This window comes from Artemia franciscana, unplaced genomic scaffold (assembly GCF_032884065.1).
Source record: "Artemia franciscana unplaced genomic scaffold, ASM3288406v1 Scaffold_2771, whole genome shotgun sequence".
In the NCBI taxonomy this organism is placed as follows: Eukaryota; Metazoa; Arthropoda; class Branchiopoda; order Anostraca; family Artemiidae; genus Artemia; species Artemia franciscana.
The window spans coordinates 9,372-33,127 of NW_027063541.1; the positions used below are offsets into that span (position 1 = coordinate 9,372).

At 33.6% G+C, this 23,756-nt stretch overlaps 1 protein-coding gene across 1 annotated transcript; it reads right to left on the bottom strand.

Moving 5' to 3' along the window:
* Positions 1 to 264: 264 nt before the first annotated feature.
* LOC136042999 (protein PALS1-like) lies at positions 265 to 22,376 on the bottom strand (the record flags this gene model as incomplete). Its single annotated transcript, XM_065727891.1, is given in 6 exon segments — positions 265 to 401; positions 3,692 to 3,891; positions 6,762 to 7,004; positions 9,365 to 9,646; positions 12,030 to 12,250; positions 22,148 to 22,376. Coding segments are annotated over 6 exon segments (1,312 nt in total), but the record flags the coding sequence as incomplete, so codon positions are not given.
* Positions 22,377 to 23,756: the final 1,380 nt, after the last annotated feature.

Genomic DNA, 23,756 nt, shown 5'->3' on the forward strand with positions numbered 1-23,756 from the left:
ATTGATTGGGGATGTATTCAAAATCACTGTTTCCTTTTTTTATATCTATTTTTGTTCAATGGAATTTACTTTTTCCATGCAGCATGGTCTTTCCAAAAAGTACATTTTTTTTTTTTTTTTTATTTTTTTTTTTTTTTTTTTTTTTTTTTTATAGCAGAGTATTTTGATTCGGACAGTCATGTGACTATATGCGCGAGTAACAGCTAAAAAAAAAAAACAAAAAAAAAAAAACAAAACAAAACAAAAAACGATAAATCCACTTACCGTCAGTAAAATTTGAGTTATATTGAACCTTTTTCTTCTTTTTCTTATGCATTTTTCTGGCACATAAGAGGGTGTTTTTCTTAGAACGCTTGCTTTCCAATGAGTCAGCCATAATCGTTTGCTTCATAATTTCACGCCTGATATTGAAGCAGATTTAATAATGTCTACTAATTAGCAATTCAAAGCTCAAATAATCAATATTCGCTAAATATATACGCCATTCTATAACTGAAATATGGACAAGGTAAACACAGTGCTTGATTCATTTTTGTGGTTTTACAATTATAATAATTAATTCACTTGCAAATGAAACCCCAATATACACCTGATGGGCCCATATATAGCCCAAGGAATATATAATACTAAAAGAAAGATAGTAAGACAATGAAATTACCACTTTATAATTTGCAGAATGTTTATATTATCCAAGTTATTAAGTTTCTTCCATTATTATTCATTTTTTTAAATGATTTCGGACGATGTTTTGGTAAATTATACACTCTACACACGGAGAAAAATTTCAAAGTGAGAAGATCACCGGGTTAATATAGAATCTATAACGTATGACTAAATTGAAGCGCTCTAATGGATAAATACATTATTGGGGTTATATAAGGGACCATAAAATGGGGGCAAGAGAAGCGAGGTGCATTTGCGAGTGAATTGACCATTATATTTGGGAAGAGTACAAAAACTAATCAAAGAGTTTGTCTCTATGTCAATTATGGAATCTTGTATGTATTTACCAATTATTCTATCGACCAGATTTTCTCTGAAGGCGTGTCCCAACTGTGTTGAAGAGGCCCATGCACGTCTTAATATCTAGTGGTCTACAAGCTACCTTTGCTAGTAGTGTTGCCTCCTCCCTTTTTCAAAATTTATTAACTAATGGCTAACAACATACGGCTATGTCCGCAAATGTACGAATAATCAAAAACTTTCGCACATATTGTGTTTCGCACAGCAAATGCCTATATTTTTAGATTTTTTTTTTTTTTTGCAAAAGATGATCTAAATACTTTAATCTGGATTCTTCAAGCCTGTTCCTGTTTATCTGTTCTTTTTTATTGTTCAATCACTTAGGTTTGATAGGATCCGTCCTTTCAAGGATCTTTCTAATAAATAGATAAACAAACTTATTAAAAATTATGAAGAAGCTGAGAGGCCAATCTTTGGCAGGATACTGAGAAAACATTGCTTAATCTATGATTTATGAGAACCTCTATTTATCATTTTTCCTTTTTCAAGCAGTTTAGGAGTTATAGCCCTATTTTATAGCCTTTTAAAATCACCTTTATTTGACGTGTACTTTAAATCTACATTGAGACTTAGCTTTAAATGAGCATCAAATCAAGTGCAGACCAAAACGTACAAAAACAATTTAACTTTTTAATGCAAAATTCAACGTACAAATATATATATATATATATATATATATATATATATATATATATATATATATATATATATATATATATATATATATATAGAATAAAAAATATAAATAAGCATTTCAAAAATTTAAGCACCAATCACAATCACGATTTCTTTTTAAAAAATTAAGGTAGTTCTAGGTTATCACGTTAGTTGAATAAACAACCGTTTACAGGGTAGGTTAAGCCATGATAAGGTATTAAATTGGCAGACTTAGACGGTTTAGCCGTTTTCCAACTGTTTAGTTCAGAGTTAAATGAATTCATTGAAATTCTTCGCAGTTTGAAAGAATATGAAGATAAGTCTGAACTAAGGTTGCGATATTAGAAGGCAGGGTAATAACAGAGTTCAGGTAAGGCTTTGTATACGTGGGTCATCTAAAAGGTTGAGAAAGATACGCTAAAGGTTTTCCAAAGAAATTGGCTATGGACAGTGTTAAGTTGTTGTTTGACCGACTATGCAGCAAGCTATACGAAAAAGTGGTTCGACCCCATTTTCTAGACATATACAAAATAAAATAAGATTGCCAGGCTGACTTAAAGCTGAGGTTTGATAAATTGCCCTAAATTACACTTTTTGGCAATTTATATTGGACCAGAAAAATCCCCCCAACGGGATGACCTTGATGTCATCCAAAATTGACCTTGGTGTTATCCAATGGATGACCTTGGAGTTTGTTGATTTGTAATACGTTAGGATTCAAAGGAAAAGCAAACCTTATGAGAGGGAGTAAAGAAAGTAGCTTTAAACAAACTAAGGTAGAGAAGGAGCGTGCGTAGCTATGTTGGCCTCAGGTGGCTCGGCACTGTAATGAGTTTTAATAGTAGTACGGTAGTTTTAATCAGGTCGTTTTGATCCAAAGTCGATTGAACAGTGGCTTTTTATATTTAGCTGATTGAAAAACAGTTTTAGCTAGTATCTGGAACAAGATCTAGCTAAAACAAAATTTCGTATGGTTTGAAGTTAACTCTTAAATTTGGGAAGACTTGTCAAATGAGTTGAAATCGTTTAATGTTTAACCAGAATTCGGAAAATCGTTGAAATTGCTTTGTTTTGATATTTATGGATTTGCTGCGTTGTTCTTGGCAGTTTCAAGTTGCATCGGGGGGAGGGATATCTGGCATTTGTTTATATTTGATGTGGCATTTGTTTGTATGTCCTGTTCTTGTGTAGTTTGGGTGTGTGAGGTGATGGCAGTCAAGATCCTTCCTCCTTTTTTTTCTGTCCTTCCTCTTCGCCTCTTATTTTAGTTGAAATGATTTTGTAAATGTTGATGATGTTGAACTGATGATGTTGCATTGGGTTTAGCCCCTGACATTCTATAGCCTCTGGGCATTGTTGTAATATACACACTTAATTTTAATCAATAAACCAAGATTTTATTATTAATTATTATTGTCTATTACAATGTTCTTCAAGAGACTCTTGGCTACTATTTCCTAAATCGTAATAAAAATTACGGCAATGGATGGTAAACCAAAAACGAGAACATAAGTAGACCCAAACAGACCTGCAAAGCGGTACAAAAGAAACATGTTTAATTCGTGGAATTCGTAGAACTATTATTCGAGATTTTTATCAGAACGAATCCGTTTATTTTAATCATTAGAGGATCAACAGAAAATACAAGCATTCTTTATGCATGACAATCCAACACTGATTATAACATTTTTCATTAAATACGAATTTTTTATATACATTTTTTTTATAATAAAATTTTCCGTTATTCTTTAATTAAAATTTAAACTTGGATTAAGAAATTTTCAAACAAATTTGATTAAGATTAATCTAACAATGGTTACTAAAAAAACAAAAAATAAAATTCATTGAAATTCATAATCTTTAAAATTGTTTTATTTATCAGTTTTTATACATAATTTTATTTTTTGTTTAAATTTTCATATATAAAATTTATGTTTTTGTCTCCTAATTTTATATAAATCAATTTTATACATTATTAATTTTTATAAACAAATGCATAAAAAAAGCTTACTGTTGTTGGAATGACTTGCTCGGAATGAGTCCCGCTAAGTTGTGTTCCTCTTCTCCATCCCGATGTGCTTGCCACCAGTTGCCATCTTCTTGCGAGATCACATGGAGCACATCCCCTTTTTGAAAGGCTAAACCCAACTCTCGACAAGGAATATAAAGGTCTTCATCAGGGTCATAATCAAAATGAGCTTTCACGTGCATCTGGAGTAAATAAAATGTATCAATCACTCTTTGATTTGCATAAGTTTTACAATAAATTAAACATAATATATATAATAACATTATTCTAGTTCAAAACTGTTTAACAAGCATATGCTGGCTTATAGCCATACTTGGCTTCAATGACATTCCATAGCTTGCAAATTATCGTAAATGAAGCCTGACCCCTAGTGGAAGCTTAATAGTTTAAGCTTCATATGATTTAAGCATATACCTTGCAAATTATCCTACAAGTAGCATAACCTGTAGTAAAAGCTTAATATTTTAAGCTTCCACTTTGTTTCAGCTTCATATGTCTTGCAAATTATCCTACAAGAAGCAGGACCTGTAGTAAAAGCTTAACAATTTAAGCTTCCACTTAGTTTAAGCTTCATACTGTTTAAGCATCATATGATTTAAGCTTCATATATCTTGCAAATTATCGAACAATAAACATGATATGTAGCAGAAACTAAATAGCTTAAGCTTCCACTTAGTTTGAGCTTCATATAGCTTAAGCTTCATATGTCTTGCAAATTATTGTACAAGAAGCATGACCTGTAGTAAAAGCTTAACAGTTTAAGCATCCACTTAATTTAAGCTTCATATATCTTGTAAATTAGCCAACAAGAAGTATGACCTGTTGTAGAAACTTAATAGCTTAAGCTTCCACATAATTTGATTTCATATAGTTTAAGCTTCGTATGTCTTGCAAATTACCCTACAAGAAGCAAGACATGTAGTAAAAGCTTAACAGTTTCAGCGTCCAGTTAGTTTAAACTTTATATAGCTTAAGCATCAAAATGATTTAAGCTTTATATATCCTGCAGACTATCATACAAGAAGCCCGGCCTGTACTAGAAACTTAATAATTTAAGCTTCCCCTTAGTCTAGCTTCATATAATTTAAGCTTTAAATATTCTCCAGATTATCCTACAAGAAGCCAGTCATGTACTAGAAACTTAATAGTTTAAGCTTCCACTTAGTTTAAGCTTCCTATAGCTTAAGCTTTATATACCCTGCAGATTATCGTACAAGAAGCCAGGTCTGCAGTAGAAACTTAATAGTTCATGCTTCCACTTAGTTTAAGCTTCAAATAATTTAAGCTATATATATCCTGCGGATTATCTCTTACAAGAAGCCTGGCCTATAGTGGAAACCTAAGTTTCAGCTTCCGCTTAGTTTCAACTTAATGTAATTTAAGCTTTATATATCCTGCAGATTATCTTATAAGAAGTCGGGCCTGTAGTAGAAACTTTATAGTTTATGCTTCCACTTAGTTTGAGCTTCATATAGCTTAAGATTCATATAATTTAACCTTTATATATCATGTATATTATCCTACAAGAAGCCTGACATATAGAAGAAACTTAATAGTTTAAGCTTCCATTTAGTTTAAGCTTTATATATCCCGGAGATTATCCTACAAGAAGTCTGGCTTGTAGTAGAAACTTAACAGTTTAAGCTTCCATTTAGTTTAAGCTTCATACAATTTAAGCTTTATATATCCTGTAGATTATCCTACAAGAAGCCTGGCCTGTAGTAGAAACTTAATAGTTTAAACTTCCATTCAGTTTAAGCTTCATACAATTTAAGCTTTATATATCCTGCAGATTTTCCTACAAGAAGCCTGGCCTGTAGTAGAAACTAATAGTTTCAGCTTCCATTTGGTTTAAGCTTTATGTATCCTGCAGATTATGCTACAAGAGGCCTAGCCTGTACTAGAAATTTAATAGTTTAAGCTTCCACTTAGTTTAAGCTTCATACAATTTAAGCTTTATGTATCCTGCAGATTATCCTACGAGAAATCTGGCCTGTAGTGAAAACTTACTAGTTTAAGCTTCCACTGAGTTTAAGCTTCATATAATTTAAGCTTAATATATCCTGCAGATTATCCTACAAGAAGCCTGGCCTGTAGTAGAAAATTAATAGTTTAAGCTTCCACTTAGTTTGAGCTTCATACAGGTTAAGCTTCATATAATCTAAGCATTAGATATCCTATAGATTCTCCTACAAGAAGCATGGCCTGTAGCAGAAACTTAACACTACATGTAAGCTTTCGTTGCAATACACTTTGAGATGGAAAAAGACGCCTAGTTAGGCAGTCTATAACTAAAAAACGCGTTCAATGCATGAAATGCGTCTGAGCTATACATACCATATATAATTAGCCCTATTACATTGATTAGCGTCGTCAAAATCGGCTAATTTCAGGTATTTCTTTTTCTTAATTTATCATACTTCAAAGCACAAAATTTCCTGCATTTTCAATAAATGGTAGAAACTTTAAGCTTCAAGCTCTCAGAACTAAAACAGGGAGAGTGGAGAAAGAGAGAGAGGGGGGAGGAAGGGAGGGAGAGAAAGAGACGAGTTGGGGAGAGAGGGGTATTTGGACAAGATCGGATCTAGGGTGTGGTTTTAGGGGCGCGTGCTCTCCCTAGAAGAGGTAAAGGAGCAAAAAATACCTATGGGGAGCCACATTTTCATTGGTACCCTACCCAAACATTAATTATGTATCTATCTGTGAGGTTAGAGAAGAAAGGATGAGAGAGGAGCGATCCAGAGTTTTGGAAAAGACAAACAAAAAGACAAATTTATGAAAATAATGGAAATCCAGACTAGTCATAAACAATTCTTTTCTAGAGGGGGGGAGGGAGGGGGAGGATAAACATCGCGAAAAATGCAAGGTCGAATTTTCGAAGTACACTGAATGCCTAAGACACCTTCTTCGTACAAGCAACTGGGTCTTAAGCCAAACTTAGTATATTTGAAACTACACATAAAAAATGTCCCTGAGTCTTCTGCTCGCTCAAATATTTCAACTACTTAACTTATAGACAACTATCTAAATCAAAAATTTTTTAGCCACTTACCACACCATGAAAAGTTGGTGAGCTTGGTTTTGTATCACTCGCAGGCTGAATGACAAACGTGAGCGTTCCCGTCATTCTTGCCAAAAGATCACAGACATCATTCACAGATTTACCTCGAAGTGGAACGCCATTCACTTCTAAAACTTCATCATTTTCATAAAGCTGACCACACCTTTCAGCAGCACCACCACGAACAATTCTCCCAATGACAACAGATTCGCCGTCATTCCGCACAGTAGCTCCCTTTATATAAAAAAAAAATTATAGATTGATTTTGTATATGACTTATTTTAGAGAAAATAAGAGAATTTTTTTCAGCAAGATATTTTCCCTTGGATTTTAATGTAAAAGTTCACTTAAGCACCATCTTCAATCTATTAAAACATAGATTGAAGATGGTGCTATTTTGAATATATTTTCAATTCGTATAAGTCATTTTGTTAAAATGCATACTATTAGCCGTCAACAGAGAGCCTCATACGTCAACCTTCTGGTTCCAGACCCCCCGGGGATATCAGTTTCTTAAAATTTCCAATGCATGTTCTTATATCCATTTCGTTTTCCATATATTTTACTCCCAATGTCATGAGATATTGATATAATATATCTATTTTCTTGCATTTGATTCTGCTTGAAGTGTCCAGAAATTACACAGGGTAAAGAACGAAATTTGAACAGTTGAAAAAAAAGAAGAAAAAGAACAGCTGATCTATTTTTCCCCAGTAGAATATTATTTCTAGATTTCTTTAATACATAATATTGTAAATCTTCTGGGTATTGTGCAATTCTTTCTATTTTTATATTATTCACGAATATGATTTGACAACCGTCTAATGGACACATGCTGAAAAAATGGACAACTAATGGCTATTGAAAACGGTCAACAGTTGAACAGTCGAGAAAAAAAAAGAGAAAAAAAAGAAGTAAAGGAACTACTGATCTTCATCATTCTCCGGTAAAAGTCAGAAATAAGGATATTTAACAAATATTTTGGACATACACCAAGCGACCAAGTTTTTGTTGACATTCACCAGTGAATGTCGACATTCAACACATATCGGACATTCACGGTAATATATATACTAAATTAGCTGAGCTAGAAAGCCATAAACCAGGTTCAATTTTATCATGAGAACAGTAATAGTTAGCACAATAACTGCTGATTCTTATTTTCAACACAGTCAGCATTCCATTTCTGTTCCGCCAGCAACAAACTAGACAAACATTTTTTTGGAAGAAACGGGCTCGTTCTTTTTCACCTATTTGATTTGATTTTTCATTTATTATATCCTTTCTTTTCTTTTTTTTTCATGCCTTAGCCATCTCAACCTTTTTCTAATTATAGCCCTAGAAAGTGGATTTGAACCACGCTTTTCGTACAGCCTACTGTTGAAATACGGTCAGTCCGTTAGTCAGGTACCAAAAATGATCGGTAGGACTTTCTAAAATATTCACCCAATGGTATTTTATTGTGCAATTTATTTGAAGTATTTTGAGTCTTGATGTGGTAATAATGTTAAATTGTAATTTGTCTTCTTTTATCTTTTTATTTCATGTTTTATTATGCTTTCATTTGGTAAATGTCAATTTTTTTTTTGCTATTTCCTTGAATCATCAGAAAATACTACTTTAGTTCTCTGGCATCTATATCGGACTTTCTAGTACTTCTAGCATTTCTATGACTAGTAAAATGTCATTTTTTAGTTCTTTTGTTAAATTTCAACAAGAAAACACGATTCATATTTACTGGCGAAGCTGCTCAAGTCTCAAGGGGGATACTTACTGATCAAATCAGATAACTAAAATAACTCAGAGAAAATAACTTAAATTATGCTGTCTTGAGCATAAGCATATCCAATAAATAGTTTAAGACGATTAGTAAACTTTGTTTTTGGATGGTATTTACGAAACGACATAATCTATTTACAAATACATATAAGAACACAAGACTTCAACCCCTAGAAAGGCTCCATGGCATATAAAAGTGGGGAATTACTTTAACACACAGGGTGGCGAACGTGGTCCGTCAGTCTCATTTGCGTACCTTCCATTATAGCTATTTCGGCCATTTGTCTCGAATTTGAACATTCTACTTAAAATTTCAGATCATCTCTCTCAAATTTTAAGTACAAGTAGCGATTAACTCTGATTTTATGCAAGAAAGGGTGGTTCTGTTGAGAGTGGAATTACTTCAAATTAGTCAAACTGATTAGTCGAAATTGACTATCACTTTCATCCAATCAAAGACCATTCCACGCTACCTTTGTTTCAAAGGGTAGGATGCTACAGTTTCTAATACACGCCATACTTAATCGTGCACATGACAGTTCTCAAGCACATTGGTCCAGAATATACATAAAGTGTAAAAACCATGCTCAAGTAAAATTTCAAATACAAGAGAAAGAGAGAGAGAGAGAGAGAGAGAGAGAGAGAGAGAGAGAGAGAGAGAGAGAGAGAGAGAGAGAGAGAGAGAGAGAGAGAGAGAGAGAGAGAGAGAGAGAGAGAGAGAGAGAGAGAGAGAGAGAGAGAGAGAGAAAAGGCCAGCTATCTGCTGCTCCAAAGAAGAGAAACAAGGGTAGAGATTGATGGAGAAAGACATTTACCAAAGGTTCATTCGTTTTTTCAATCCGAACAATTTTTATTCCGTCATCGAGAAGTATTGGGGAATGGCTAGGCTGTGGCGTTATTGTGAGGTGATCTTTCAGTGATGGCGTCGAACTACTTCCGACATCTACACTAAAGTCATTTTCAGATGGCGGCGGCAAGGTAACACGTTCGGCAATTTTATCATGGGCGTAAATTAAACCTTCTACTTCAAATCGACTTAGAATATCCATTAATTCAATTGCTTCGGTCTGACTCGAATCTTGCAAAGAAGTTATGCACTATAAAATAAAATCAGTTAATACATTAATTAATTAGTTAATTATCAAAAACTGTTAACTGAACACTAAGGCTTTAATTTGAGTGTAACTGACTAACTAATTTCAATATAACGTCACAAAAAAAAACACGTTGTGTCTAATCAAATCACTCGATTTTTTCGCCTATCGAGGTAGGAGGTACACTTACGTCACTCCTTTTCGATTAGTTCTGATTTGATGTTGATCAGCTCCCTTTTATTCTATAGATTACTCCTTTTTAAGTGATTTTAAAAGACTATTCCACAAGATGTACTTTTGTATCTGTTTTCACTGTGGAATAAATGGACTTATCCCCATTTGATCGTTTATTTGTTCGTCATCTATAACTTTGGTTTTCAGAATAAGTGCCAGAGGACCGAGCTTCACTCGATGAAGTGAAAAACTTTTTTAAACGCTTTCACATAACAACTTTAATTTCATTTCATTTGTTTTTTTTCTATAGAAAGTAAAACCATTTTTACTAGTAATAATTGACTAGTAACAATACTATATGTGGACGATGGGCAAATTGTTTAAATAACAGCCCTTTCCCAGGGGCTATGGGGGGGGGGGGTCTTGTCATCCCCAAAGACAGAGCTATCGGATCTTTCAACTATATTGAATCTATTGACTATTTCAAAATTTGGTTTAATGTCTTTGGAGAACAAGGGGCGTGGGAGGGGGACTAGTTGCCCTTTGGTCTCTTTTGTCACTTAAAACCAACAATAGAACTTTTGATTTCTGTTTGAATGACCCTCTTCCGATCTGCTAGGACCATTAATAAGATACGACTAGTACTTAATAAGATACTTAATTAATAAGATACTAAGATTGACTAGTAAGGAAGTCTTTTGAGAAGTTTTTGAAAAAATCAAGGTCCTAATCGGATTTTGGCAGAGCCATAACCTATCAACGTAGTTTTTTTTCACACTAGGAAATGATAGAATGCAAATTTTCAGAAAAAAAATTACAGCACCATTTTCGAGAAAAAATTTACATTGTATATAAGATTAGGTTAAAGATAAATGCTTAGGTTAAAGGTTAAATGAAAAAAGCAGGTAAATTACAGTTTTAGTGATTGTTTCACTCATTCAGTGATTTTTTTTCTCAAGATATTAGTAATTTTGTTTTGACCTGGCGTCAACCTTGGTGCAAGCATCATCAAGTCAAAATTTGTTTTTTGACAAAAAGTTGTCAAAATTGTTTTTAGGTTTAAATTTAGACGTTTTAGAGGAATTATTTACATGTATCTTTTCCCAAGGGGACGACTTCCTCCTAATGTCCGAGTTTCTAACAAAAAAAGGATCCAAAGATGGTGCATTTTTTCATACATTATTCTTTGAATCTCGCTCGAGTCTCATATTCAAATAATTTGAAGTATTAACTTCTTTCAAGTAATCACAAAACATACGTAACAGTTTAAACGAAGTTTAAATTATCTTCAACTACCACAAATTACTATAAGAAATTTAGCGAAAAAATTTTTGAGAGCGACTTTACTCAAACCGTTCGATATGTCTATTATTTTTAAATTTATTTAAAACTTAATCATTTCCACTCCATAAACATGATTTAAATAGTTCTGCTTTTATTTGCGAGCAATCCTTATTCGAATATAGAAGAAACACTCCAGGAATATTTTTATATTTTTAAAATCCTTGAAAACAGTTCTTTCCTTGAAAAAATCTTCCTGTAAGTAATAACAATAATTTAGCTCTAGCCAATCGATCTATTAAAAACGATAATTTTATTAAACAAGCAAGAAAACTGAGGGCCTAAGGCAGTGGTTCCTAGTGGTTCGGATTTCGGACCATGCCCCACCTAGGCATTTCTAAAATCTTGACGCCCCCCCCCACGATGCTTCAATGCTGTAATTCAAAATTTTACTTATTTTTCACCTGAAGGAAGCTTAAATGCCACCAATGTTTTTTTTTTCAGGCCGTTCTCTAGGTACATTTTTTTCTAATGGAAATTATTGTCTGTATTAAACACCTTTTATACAATCCAGGGCGTTATTACAATTCTATTATGTATCTTTTTGGCTCTTAAATGCCTATGAATGTGACATCATTTACATGAAAAATGTTTTTATTCAAAATTAGGGCTCTAAAATATAGTCAGCCAAAGGGTACACGTTCTGCCCATGATCCACCAAAATATTACTATGCCCCGCCGGTGAGCCTGCACCCCACGATGGGAATCACGAATCCAAGGTTTCATAAAGAAGTTATGTGACAAATTACAAGGTATAAAACTCAAAATTTTGAAATATCCATAGACTAATGACTGGTGTTGAATTTCAACTTACAAAACTGGACAATGAATTCAAGAAAAAAGCTTGAGAATAAGTGGACAGGAAACCTACCTCTGATACAAGGTCAATAGCTGAATCAACAATTGGTGAAGGAGGTCTATTAATGCAGAACGATTGCTGAATCACAGAATGCAAACTTAATGCATTTCTGAAGGACGGACTAGTCAATAAATTTTGGACAGTTTCCAAATCTGCATCTAAACTGTAGCCATTACGCTTCATATGTTGCTGCACGTGCGCTAACGCTGTTGTCAAATCTTTGATATTTGGGGCTGTGAAAGTAGGCATAATTTAATATATAGTAAAAAATGAGGAAAAAACTTAGACTTACAAAATGGAAAAATGGTTCCTAGAGTGTCCTACAGCAACCTTTTTTCCAGTGGCTTAGTTTCGTTAAAATCCTGGGGGGGGGGGCAAATTGGGGCCAATTTTCCCAAATCAAGTGAAAATGACAACGAAAAGACAAAAATAAGCCATATAGTACCATAAAGGTAAAAATATACTAAAACTGAAATATGTCAAATATGTCAGTAGAAAACTGACATATTTCAGTGACTACTAGAATTACGCAGGCTTATCTTAGCTTTGACAAGATTTTTGAAGAAACTAAATTTCAGATTAGGGACAAACCAAGGTCTGAGAGAGGAGGAGGGGCAAACCGAGGTCTAAGAAGGGCAACTGCCCTCCAGTCCCAGAGTAAATTACGCCCCTGCTATTATCTGGGAGAAAGGGCAGTAAGTTCTGCTTTTAGCAATACGACCTTATTCACCTTAATTTTTGCTGTTGTTGCTTTTTTAAGCTCTGAAGTTTCCACCCTTTCTTTCTACGTTTTTATTCTTTTTTTTTGTGGTTTTTGAAAAATATTTATTCCCCATTTTTACAGTCCATGGAATATTTTGGGGATTGCAGTTTTTTTTTATATGTACTTGTGACTAAAATCACCTCACATTCATACATATAGGAAGAATTCTAAGAACTACAACCATTTTTAAAACATAAGCAACTCAAAGACAAGAAAAGCAAGGTTCACAATCAAACACAGATAATTTTGAGTAACAAATAAGTGTGGGAATAACAAAATAAGCGTACAATACAAAATAAGTGGGGGATAACAAATAAGTGTAATCGATGATTGCGAAAGAATACTAAAACAAGGCTCATTTACTGTTTTTCTGACTAATAAATTAGGAAGTTGAACGCCCATTTCGGAGAAGAAGAAAAGAACAAGCGAATAGCCCATCCAGAAGAAAAGTTTGCTTATCCTTTTTAATCGCAAGGACTTACGCCTAAGACGACGAATTTTGTCAAATTTGAGCAACTTTGCCAGAGATGCCAGAGAACTAAAGTAGCATTTTCTGATGATTCAAGGAAATAGCAAAAAAAAATTGACATTTACCAAATGAAAGCATAATAAAACATGAAATAAAAAGATAAAAGAAGACAAATTACAATTTAACATTATTACCACATCAAGACTCAAAATACTTCAAATAAATTGCACAATAAAATACCATTGGGTGAATATTTTAGTAAGTTTTTCCTTTAGCGAAATTCTACTGCAGATTAAAAAAAAGCACAGGCGACAACGCTGTAGCTTTCTTTTTAAAGTACTAAAAACAGTGAAATAAAGTCTACGTGTTTGAATTGATTAAATGAAAACTTATACAACCGTAACTCCTAAAAAAAAACTAGTCATAATTGGGAATTCAGTTTTTAATGAAAAATACATCCATGTACATTTATGAAGTTTTTATTATTAGCATTTTAATTAAGCTTTGTATTTTAATGAATTAATATATATATTTTGAGTAATTTTAAATCATTTCTAGTTGCAATATAGCTTCTCTAGAAAGGTTTACGGTCAAATGACTCTATACCAATACTTTATTAATTTTAACGAATGAAAAAATACACATACAAAAATAGTTCCAGCAATAAAGCCTTTTAGTTAAGTTTTCTATTTTAATTAATCAATATACTTTTGAGTGATTCTAAATCACTTCTAATAGCGATACAGCTTTTCTAGAAAGGTTTACGGTCAACTGATTCTATAGCCTACCAATCCTTTATTCCTTCTAAGGAATGAAAACATACATATAAAAAAATGGTTGCAGCTACAAAGGATTTTAGTTAAGCTTTCTATTTTAATTAATCAATATACATTTTGAGTAATTTGAAATCGTTTCTAATGGCGATATAGCTTTTCTAGAAAGGTTTCCGGACAACTTACTATATAGCCTACCAATCCTTTATTCCTTTTAAGGAATGAAAAAATACATATAAAAAAATGGTTCCAGCTACAAAGCATTTTAGTTAAGCTTTCTATTTTAATTAATCAATATGTATTTTGAGTAATTTGAAATCGTTTCTAATGGCAATATAGCTTTTATAGAAAGGCTTACGGTCAACTTACTCTTTAGCTTAACAATCCTTTATTCCTTCTAAGGAATGAAAAATTACATATAAAAAATTGGTTGCAGCTACAAAGCATTTTAGTTAAGCTTTCTATTTTAATTAATCAATATACATTTTGAGTAATTTGAAATCGTTTCTAATGGCGATATAGCTTTTCTAGAAAGGTTTCCGGACAACTTACTATATAGCCTACCAATCCTTTATTCCTTTTAAGGAATGAAAAAAATACATATAAAAAAATGGTTCCAGCTACAAAGCATTTTAGTTAAGCTTTCTATTTTAATTAATCAATATGTATTTTGAGTAATTTGAAATCGTTTCTAATGGCAATATAGCTTTTCTAGAAAGGCTTACGGTCAACTTACTCTTTAGCTTAACAATCCTTTATTCCTTCTAAGGAATGAAAAATTACATATAAAAAATTGGTTGCAGCTACAACGCATTTTAGTTAAGCTTTCTATTTTAATTAATCAATATACATTTTGAGCAATTCGTAATCGTTTCTAATGGCGATATAGCTTTTCTAGAAAGGTTTCTGGACAACTTACTATATAGCCTACCAATCCTTTATTCCTTTTAAGGAATGAAAAAATACATATAAAAAAATGGTTCCAGCTACAAAGCATTTTAGTTAAGCTTTCTATTTTAAGTAATCAATATACATTTTGAGTAATTTGAAATCGTTTCTAATGGCGATATAGCTTTTCTAGAAAGGTTTCTGGACAACTTACTATATAGCCTACCAATCCTTTAATCCTTTTAAGGAATGAAAAAATACATATAAAAAAATGGTTCCAGCTACAAAGCATTTTAGTTAAGCTTTCTATTTTAAGTAATCAATATACATTTTGAGTAATTTGAAATCGTTTCTAATGGCGATATAGCTTTTCTAGAAAGGTTTCTGGACAACTTACTATATAGCCTACCAATCCTTTAATCCTTTTAAGGAATGAAAAAATACATATAAAAAAATGGTTCCAGCTACAAAGCATTTTAGTTAAGCTTTCTATTTTAATTAATCAATATACATTTTGAGTAATTTGAAATCGTTTCTAATGGCGATATAGCTTTTCTACAAAGGCTTACGGTCAACTTACTCTATAGCCTACCAATCCTCAAGTCTATAGCCTACCCCCTCCTCAAGTCGGTTTTAAAGAATTGGGACAAAATTCAAACTTCAGCGTAAAAAGCGAGGTGTTGATGCTATGCGCTATACGTAATACGTAATTCTATACGTAAACAATAGGCAAATTTTATAACTTAAAGACCTCACCCCAGGGAACTGTGGGGGGTTTTGTTATCTACAAAGACATAGTTATTGGGTCTTTCAACTATACCGAACAAAACGGCTGCCCCAAAATTTTGACGTTCTAGGCCCACTGGGTCGCTACGATTACCCTGAAAAAAAAAAAAAAACAACAAACAAACAACACAAATAGACACGCATTCACAAAAAAATCCGGGGCAAAATTCAAAATACAACGTTTCTGCAGATAGGGACTTGAAACCGCTACGGTAGGATTCTCTGATACGCTGAATCTAATGGTGATATTTTCATTAAGATTCTATGCCTTTTAGGGGATGTTTACCCCTCTTCAAATTCAGGCGAATTTTCTCAGGCTTGTAACCTTTGACGGGTAACACTAAATCTAATGAAATTATATATTTGAAATCAGCATATGAGTTCAATTCCTTTGGCATATTTATTGGTATTAAAATTCCGTTATCTTGAGTTTTGGTTACTATTGAGCCGGGTCACTTCTTACTTACAGATTATTACCACGAACTCTTCGATAAAAGATACATATGACAAAATGGTTACAGCTACAATATATTTTAGTTAAGCTTTTTATTTTATCTAAAATATACATTTCGAGTAATTTTAAATCGTTTCTCATAGAGATATAGCTTTTAAAGAAAAGTTTCGGTCAATTAACTCTACATCAATCCTTTATTCCCTTTCAGAGAATAAACCATAAAAAAAAAAAAAAAAAAAAAAAAAAAAAAAAAAAAAAAAAAAAAAAAAAAAAAACAGGGTTCCAGTTACAAAGCATTTTAGTTTGGCTTTCTATTTTAACTAATCAATATACATTTTGAGTGATTTCAAATAATTCCTAATGGAGATATAACTTTTCTAGAAAGGTTTGCGGTCTACATAATTCCTCCCTTTCAGAGAATAAAACATAAGAAAAAACAGGGTTCCAGTTACAAAGCATTTTAGTTTGGCTTTCTATTTTATCTGGCACATACATTTCGAGTAACTTTAAATCATTTCTAATGGAGATATGACTTTTCTAGGAAGGCTGGGGTTCACTGACTATGGCAATCCCCTTCTAGAAAACGCATTTACAAGAGATATCAAGAGACTCGACCCCTTGGTAAAGAGTGTTCCCACGAAACCTTAAACTGAATCACATTGAAGCTTCGACATGGTTGAAATTTTGAACTTTTCACCAAAGTTTTTGCTCAAAAGCACCTTAGGAATTTCCCAGAACATTTTGTGTGGCGTCACTAGCGGCTCATTAATGAGTGCATATTACTCGATACGCACTATAGTTTGACGCACACTAGAATAATTGTAGTAAAGAAATATTTGGAGCTTAAATTAATACGGTAGTAATAGGGCCTTCAGTGAGACGTTGAAATGAGTCTTATTTGGTCTGTTTTGCTTCTAAATGAGACACAATTTTTCTACTCTGAAATAAGATTGATTCTTTTTCTAGCATTATTGCTAACAACTGAAATTAAAAACCAAAAACCACAACAAACTGAGAAACCACACTCACTGCAGATTTGACATCAAAATTAAAAACTTCTTCAAGAGCTACAGACCTCATGAAGCTGGAAATTTTTTTTTTTTGAAAAAAATCTTTTTTTTTCATATTTTTTTTCAATATCCCAAAATTCTGTATATATATATATATATATATATATATATATATATATATATATATATATATATATATATATATATATATTTATATATATTTGATCTTATTGGATGGGGATAGGGACTTAATCCCCTCAGCCCAGTTTTTAATTACAAAATTGTTCGTATTTTAGAGTACCCCTTGAACGAGACAAATGAGTGCTACAGCCATCTAAATATCCTTCCATGCATCTAGTAAGTTAAATAGAGTCTACTCGTTTACTTAACACAGATGTACTTTTTCCATCAATCTACCAAATGAACATAAAATCCCTAGGCAAATCTCTCTTAAAAATTGAATAAAGGAACCAGTGCCAAGAATAGAAATCTAGTTGATTCACCTTTTCTGAGATCTCCCATTTTTCTACATTAAGTCTTTCTTTATTAATTGAGCACTGGTCCATTAATGCACTTAACTGCTTTCATTTTTTTTTCACTTTCTTCTTTTGATAATCTTTTTTTTTTCCAAATAAGAAACTACTTTGGAGATGACCAGGAGTGAATATTTTCCCACGAGACTGAGAAATCGATAAAAATATTCCTAAAACTTGAAAAAAAAACAACTAGAAAGTGGGTTAAAAATATAAGTTTCTTAAGTCTAAGGACACACTAAAGAGACCTAGTGTGAAAAAAGAAGAATAACTATGTCTTTAATTTTTTTTCACACTTCTTTTGGCCCTTCTTTTCACCGGTTCCTAATAAAAAACAACTAATCAAATAGAGGAATACAAACAATATTCCCTTTTAACTTGTTAATTATTTACCAGCCCCATTTATATTATCTAAAACTTACAACGGATAGTAGTAATCTTAGCCCGTGCTTTCAATTCAATTAGATGTGCTTATATATATATATATATATATATATATATATATATATATATATATATATATATATATATATATATATATATATATATATATATATTTGATCTTATTGGATGGGTTTTTTTTGTCGAGATTTTTTCATCGTTCATCGAGATTTTTACCTAAACTTGAGGTTTTTCTCGGCTCTAGCAAAAAATGAGAAATTCTGAAGCTCGGCATGAATAATCCTTGTTGTTCAAAGTTTCTCTTCCTGCCCGGACCTACAACACTCACAAATAGATGAAAATCATTTTTTATTTACTAGTATCAGATTCTTTCATATGCCGGTTTTACAGGAGGCTATAGCAGTCCCTGGTGGTTTAGTTTTACAAGAAGAAAAAAGAAAACATCAATCTTTGACCTGGAGAACAATGAAAATAATAAACCATTCTTTTAACAAAGAATAAAAAATAAAGAATAAAGAAATGAATGAAGAATAAAACAAGAGCTAAGAGCTCATATGGCACTTGTGACGAGGCGAGAAGAGCTAAGAGCCAAGAGATCATATGGTATGAGCTCTAAAAAATTCTATGAATCAATAGATTGATTTAAAAAGGAAAATAAGAGGCTTAATGCCGGTCAGGATTTAAAATAAGAGCTCTGAGTCACGATGTCCTTCTAAATATCAAAATTCATTAAGATCCGATCACCCACTCGTAAGTTATAAATACCTAATTTTTTCTAATTTTTCCTCTCCCTTTAGCCCCCCAGATGGTCGAATCTGGGAAAACGACTTTATCAAGTCAAATTGTGCAGCTCCCTGACACGCCTATCAATTTTCATCGTCCTAGCACGTCCAGAAGCACCAAACTCGCCAAATCACTGAACCCCTCCGCCCAACTCCCCCAAAAAGAGCGAATCCAGTACGATTCTGTCAATCACGTATCAAGGACATTTGTTTATTCTATCCACCAAGCATCATCCCGACTCCTACACTCCAAGTGTTTTTCCAAGATTTCCCCCTCCAACTCCCCCCAATGTCAAACGATCTGGTCGGGATTTGAAATAAGAGCTCTGAGACATGAATTCTTTCTAAAAATCAAATTTCATTAAGATCCGATCATCTATTCGTAAGATAAAAATACCCCAATTTTCACGTTTTCCAAGAATTCCGGTTTCCCCCTCCAACTCCTCCCAACGTCACAGGGTCTGGTCGGAATTCAAATAAGAACTTTAAAGCACAAGATCTTTCTAAATATCAAATTTCTTTAAGATCTGGTCACCCTTTCGTAAGTTACAAATACCTCAATTTTCAAAATTACCCCCCCCCCTCCAATTCCAAAGAGAGCAGATCCGGTCCGGTTATGTCAGTCAAGTATCTTAGACAGGTTTTTATTCTTCCCATCCAGGTTCATCCTGATCTCACCACTTTAAGTATTTTCTAAGATTTCCGCCCCCCCTCCCAATTACGCTTGATCCGGTTGAGATTTAAAATAAGAGATCTGAGTTACGAGGTCCTCCTACATATGAAGTTTAATGAAGATCCGATCACTCCTTCGTAAGTTAAAAATACATCATTTTTTCTTATTTTTCAGAATTAACCCCCCCCCCCCAATAGATCGGATCCGTTCCAATTATGTAAATCACGTATGCAAGACTTCTGCTTATTTTTCCCACCAAGTTTCATCCCGATCCCTCCAATCTAAGCGTTTTCCATGATTTTAGGTTCCCCCGCCCCAAACTTCCCCCAACGTCACCAGATCCAGTCAGGATTTAAAATGAGAGCTTTGAGACACGATATCCTTCTAAATATCAAATTTCATTTAAATCCGATAACCCGTTAATAAGTTAAAAATACCTCATTTTTTCTAATTTTTCAGAATTAACCCCTCCCCCAACTACCCCAAAGAGAGTGGATCCGTTCCGGTTATGTCAATTATGCATCTAGGATTCGTGATTATTTTTTCCACCAAGTTTCATCCCGAACCCTCCATTCTAAGTGTTTTTCAAGTTTTAGGTTTCCCCCTCCCAACCCCCCCCCCCCCCCCCCAATGTCACCAGATCCGGTCGGGATTTGAAATAAAAGCTCTAAGACACGATATCCTTCTAAACATCAAATTTCATTGAGATCCGATCACCCGTTCGTAAGTTAAAAATACCTTATTTTTTCTAATTTTTCAGAATTACCCCCCAACTACCCCAAAGAGAGCGGATCCGTTCCGATTATGTCAATCATGTATCTGGGACTTGTGCTTGTTTTTCCCATCAAGTTTCATCCCGATCCCTCCACTCTAAGTGTTTTCCAAGATTTTAGGTTTCCCCCCTCCAACTCCCCCAATGTCATCAGATCCGGTCGGGATTTAAAATAAGAGCTCTGAGACACAATATCATTCCAAACATCAAATTTCATTAAGATCCCATCACCCACTCATAAGTTAAAATACTTCATTTTTTCAATTTTTTCCGAATTAACCGGCCCCCCACTCCCCCCCAGATGGTCAAATTGGGAAAACGACTATTTCTAATTTAAGCTGGTCCCGTCCCTGATATGCCTGCCAAATTTCATCGTCCTAGCTTACCTGGAAGTGCCTAAAGCAAAACCGGGACCGACAGACAGACCGACAGAATTGGCGATTTCTATATGTCACTTGGTTAATACCAAGTGCCATAAAAACCTGATTAATCCCTTAGACCGTACGTCTTGCCACACTGATTAACCAAAGCTGATTAATTATATTTTGGTAGAGATTTAGTGCTTACAAAAAATCCAAAAATTTTCGATTTACTTGTAGGACCTTTTATCAACAGACACCTAACAAGCATAAAACAGAACAAACTTTGGCTTTGATTATTATCTCGATTGTTCTCGATATCTGTATTTTTCAACATGATATACCGATACAATCGATGTCCTCGATTTGAATTTGATTGATATCATGAGTTGTCATGATTGTTCTCTCTAAATACTCTCAAAACCTAATAATAAAGTATTTTGGCAAAGAGCATAGCAAAAATTGGTTTCAAAGAGAGAAAGAGAGAGAAAGAGAGAGAGGGAAAAAAAAACAACAAAAACAACACCATCAAATATCAAATAACAAAATATTAAAGCTGCCATTTCGACTTTATTCTGTGCCAGCAAAGACAGTCAAACATAAAGCCATTGATCGTGTCAATTATTTTTTGAACTATTTAAAAGACTCAATTATGGACTCCCAAGGATTTTCCCTAAAGGAGGGGGGGGGGCTTTCAAGCGTTTCCAATAGAATGGGAAATTTCTTGACCAGAAGTGCAAAAAAATTTCAGATACAAACAATTATTATTCTTTTCCATTTACTTTGTTTTCTTGTAGGAATTAGACCTCGTTCCCCGTGGACTCCTATGGTCACAAAGTTTTGTTTCTAATTAAATTTCCTTTTTGGGAACTAGGGGCGACCTTAATACACCTATGCTGTCTACGATCATGTTATGGATGCATGTAGGTATGTCCTAAACTCCTAAATCTCAGTGACACTAATTGGAAGGGGCAGCGGGGAATTTGCTCCAATCCTCAATATTTTTTGCCCCTTCCTCCAGATTTTGAAAAATAACCTTTTTTTGGTATTTTCATAGGAAATTTTGAATTTGAAAAGATCTGTATGACGAATCTCTCTTTTCTTTACCAAACTTAAATATTTGAAATTGTGATTTTTGTAGCGGTTGAAATGACCATTAAATGTTCTATTTATTTTAAAATTTTAGGGTTGTAGGGCTCTCTTGAGAGGTTGCTCGCTTGAATACCTCAGTAAGAGCTTAGGAACAGTTGGGTAAGTTAGATGGGCAATACTGTAGTTTTAGGTATTTGGGTAAATGTGTTGAAAAAGTACCGGTTGGGTCCAAACGTTCATACTTGTCTAGTCACCCACTTTTTTAACACAGTCAAAAATAAAGATTGTCCATTTTTAAATTATTTCTAAAAAGGAAAAAGGAATGGTATGCATTGTGAATCCCTCTTTCATAGCAAGGAAGTCCTTTTACGTACCAAATTTTTTTTTCAGTTGGCCATCAACAGGAGAAGGCTGTTGACTTCTGATCTTTGCTTCTTCTTCATTGTCAAAAGCGGTATTTATGAAACCTGAGCTACCATGGAGACTCTTAGGGGGATTACTTTCAAGAGCTTGAAGTTTAATGCTCCCACGTAACGATGATCGGAGAAACTCTTCCTCTCGTGCTAGCTTCTCTTCCAATTCTTTTTTCTTTTTTGTATCCTCCTAAAAAGAAAGAAATAAAGTAGATTTCAACAAAAGAAATGAGAGGAAATAATCGGGCACATCTATGATGAATAGCCTTGTCCAGATGTAATTTAGAAGTTGACAACGCAGCCCACATTCTTACAGAGTGTCAGCAGTTTTCTGGTTTAAGAGGACATTCTTTTGGAGGTGAGTTCCCGGGGATGCTCCAGACGAGTCAAAAAGGACAATCATTCATGTTTGCAGATAATTCTTGCCCAATCTAATTGGTGAATATTGGTGAGTCACACAAATTTTAAAGCAGATATTGACATTGCACAAATGCGCGATAAAGCTGAACTGAGACCAAACTTAAATCTATTTTTTTCACTGTTCTTCGTTTTCTTTTTTTTACAGCTTCATCTATTTTACAGCTTCATCATAGTCTTTCATCTATTCTGGCTTTTTTTTATTCAGTGTTTGTTCTGCTCTCTTCAAAGGTTATTTTTTTCTTTTTTTTTCTTGAGCACTGAAAACAGCTTGGCGGAGGTCCTTGTCGATATATTTACTTTTGTCATTTTCGCTTCTTTTCTGTCCACTTTCTGACATTATCCCCGTTTCCTCGGCTATTTAATTTTATTATTCATTTTTATTTTTTTGTCATTTTTATAAAAAAAGAAAAATATTATCCCCCCCTCCTTTGATATTGAAAATATTCGCCTTAAAATTTCATGTATTGACTACTGTAAATCGTTTTCCTATTTTTACAGCTTCATCTATTTTACAGCTTCATCATAGTCTCAATTGACATGACCCCATGTAATTTAGAAGTTGACAATGCAGCCCACATTCTTACAGTGTCAGCAGCTTTCTGGTTAAAGGAGTCATTCTTTTGAAGGTGAGTTCCCGGGGATGCTCCAGACGAGTCAAAAAGGACTATCATTCATGTTTCTAAACATGTTAGTTGGTGTTAATGCTTAAGTAATGTATTTCGTGATGCGTAGTATCAAAAATCGTGTTGTATGCCATAGTTCGGCTTAACTTATTATGCGACCATTTTTCTTAAAGGTGGTGAATAATTTGATCACTCGGTGTAGAATAATAAAGAAAGGGTTTTTTTGGCCTTTTAAAGCACTGATGTGCTGTAAAACAAATTCAGCCAAAAACTGAATATTTTATTAAGAAAGTAGATCACAATAGGCAATGTATATTCAAGGTAATAGTAAGGATTTTTGTTCGGGGTTCGGGGGAGGGAGGCAAAAAACAACTAAAACACACCAAAAATATGTTTATGTGCATTTTCATCTCATGCGTTTTGTCATATTCAAGTTCGTCCTGTCCGGGGAATCATTCCCTGAGTTTCGGGCCAATCAGATACCCAATCAATTTCGAGAATAAAGCCTATCGGCAATAAACTTGTAT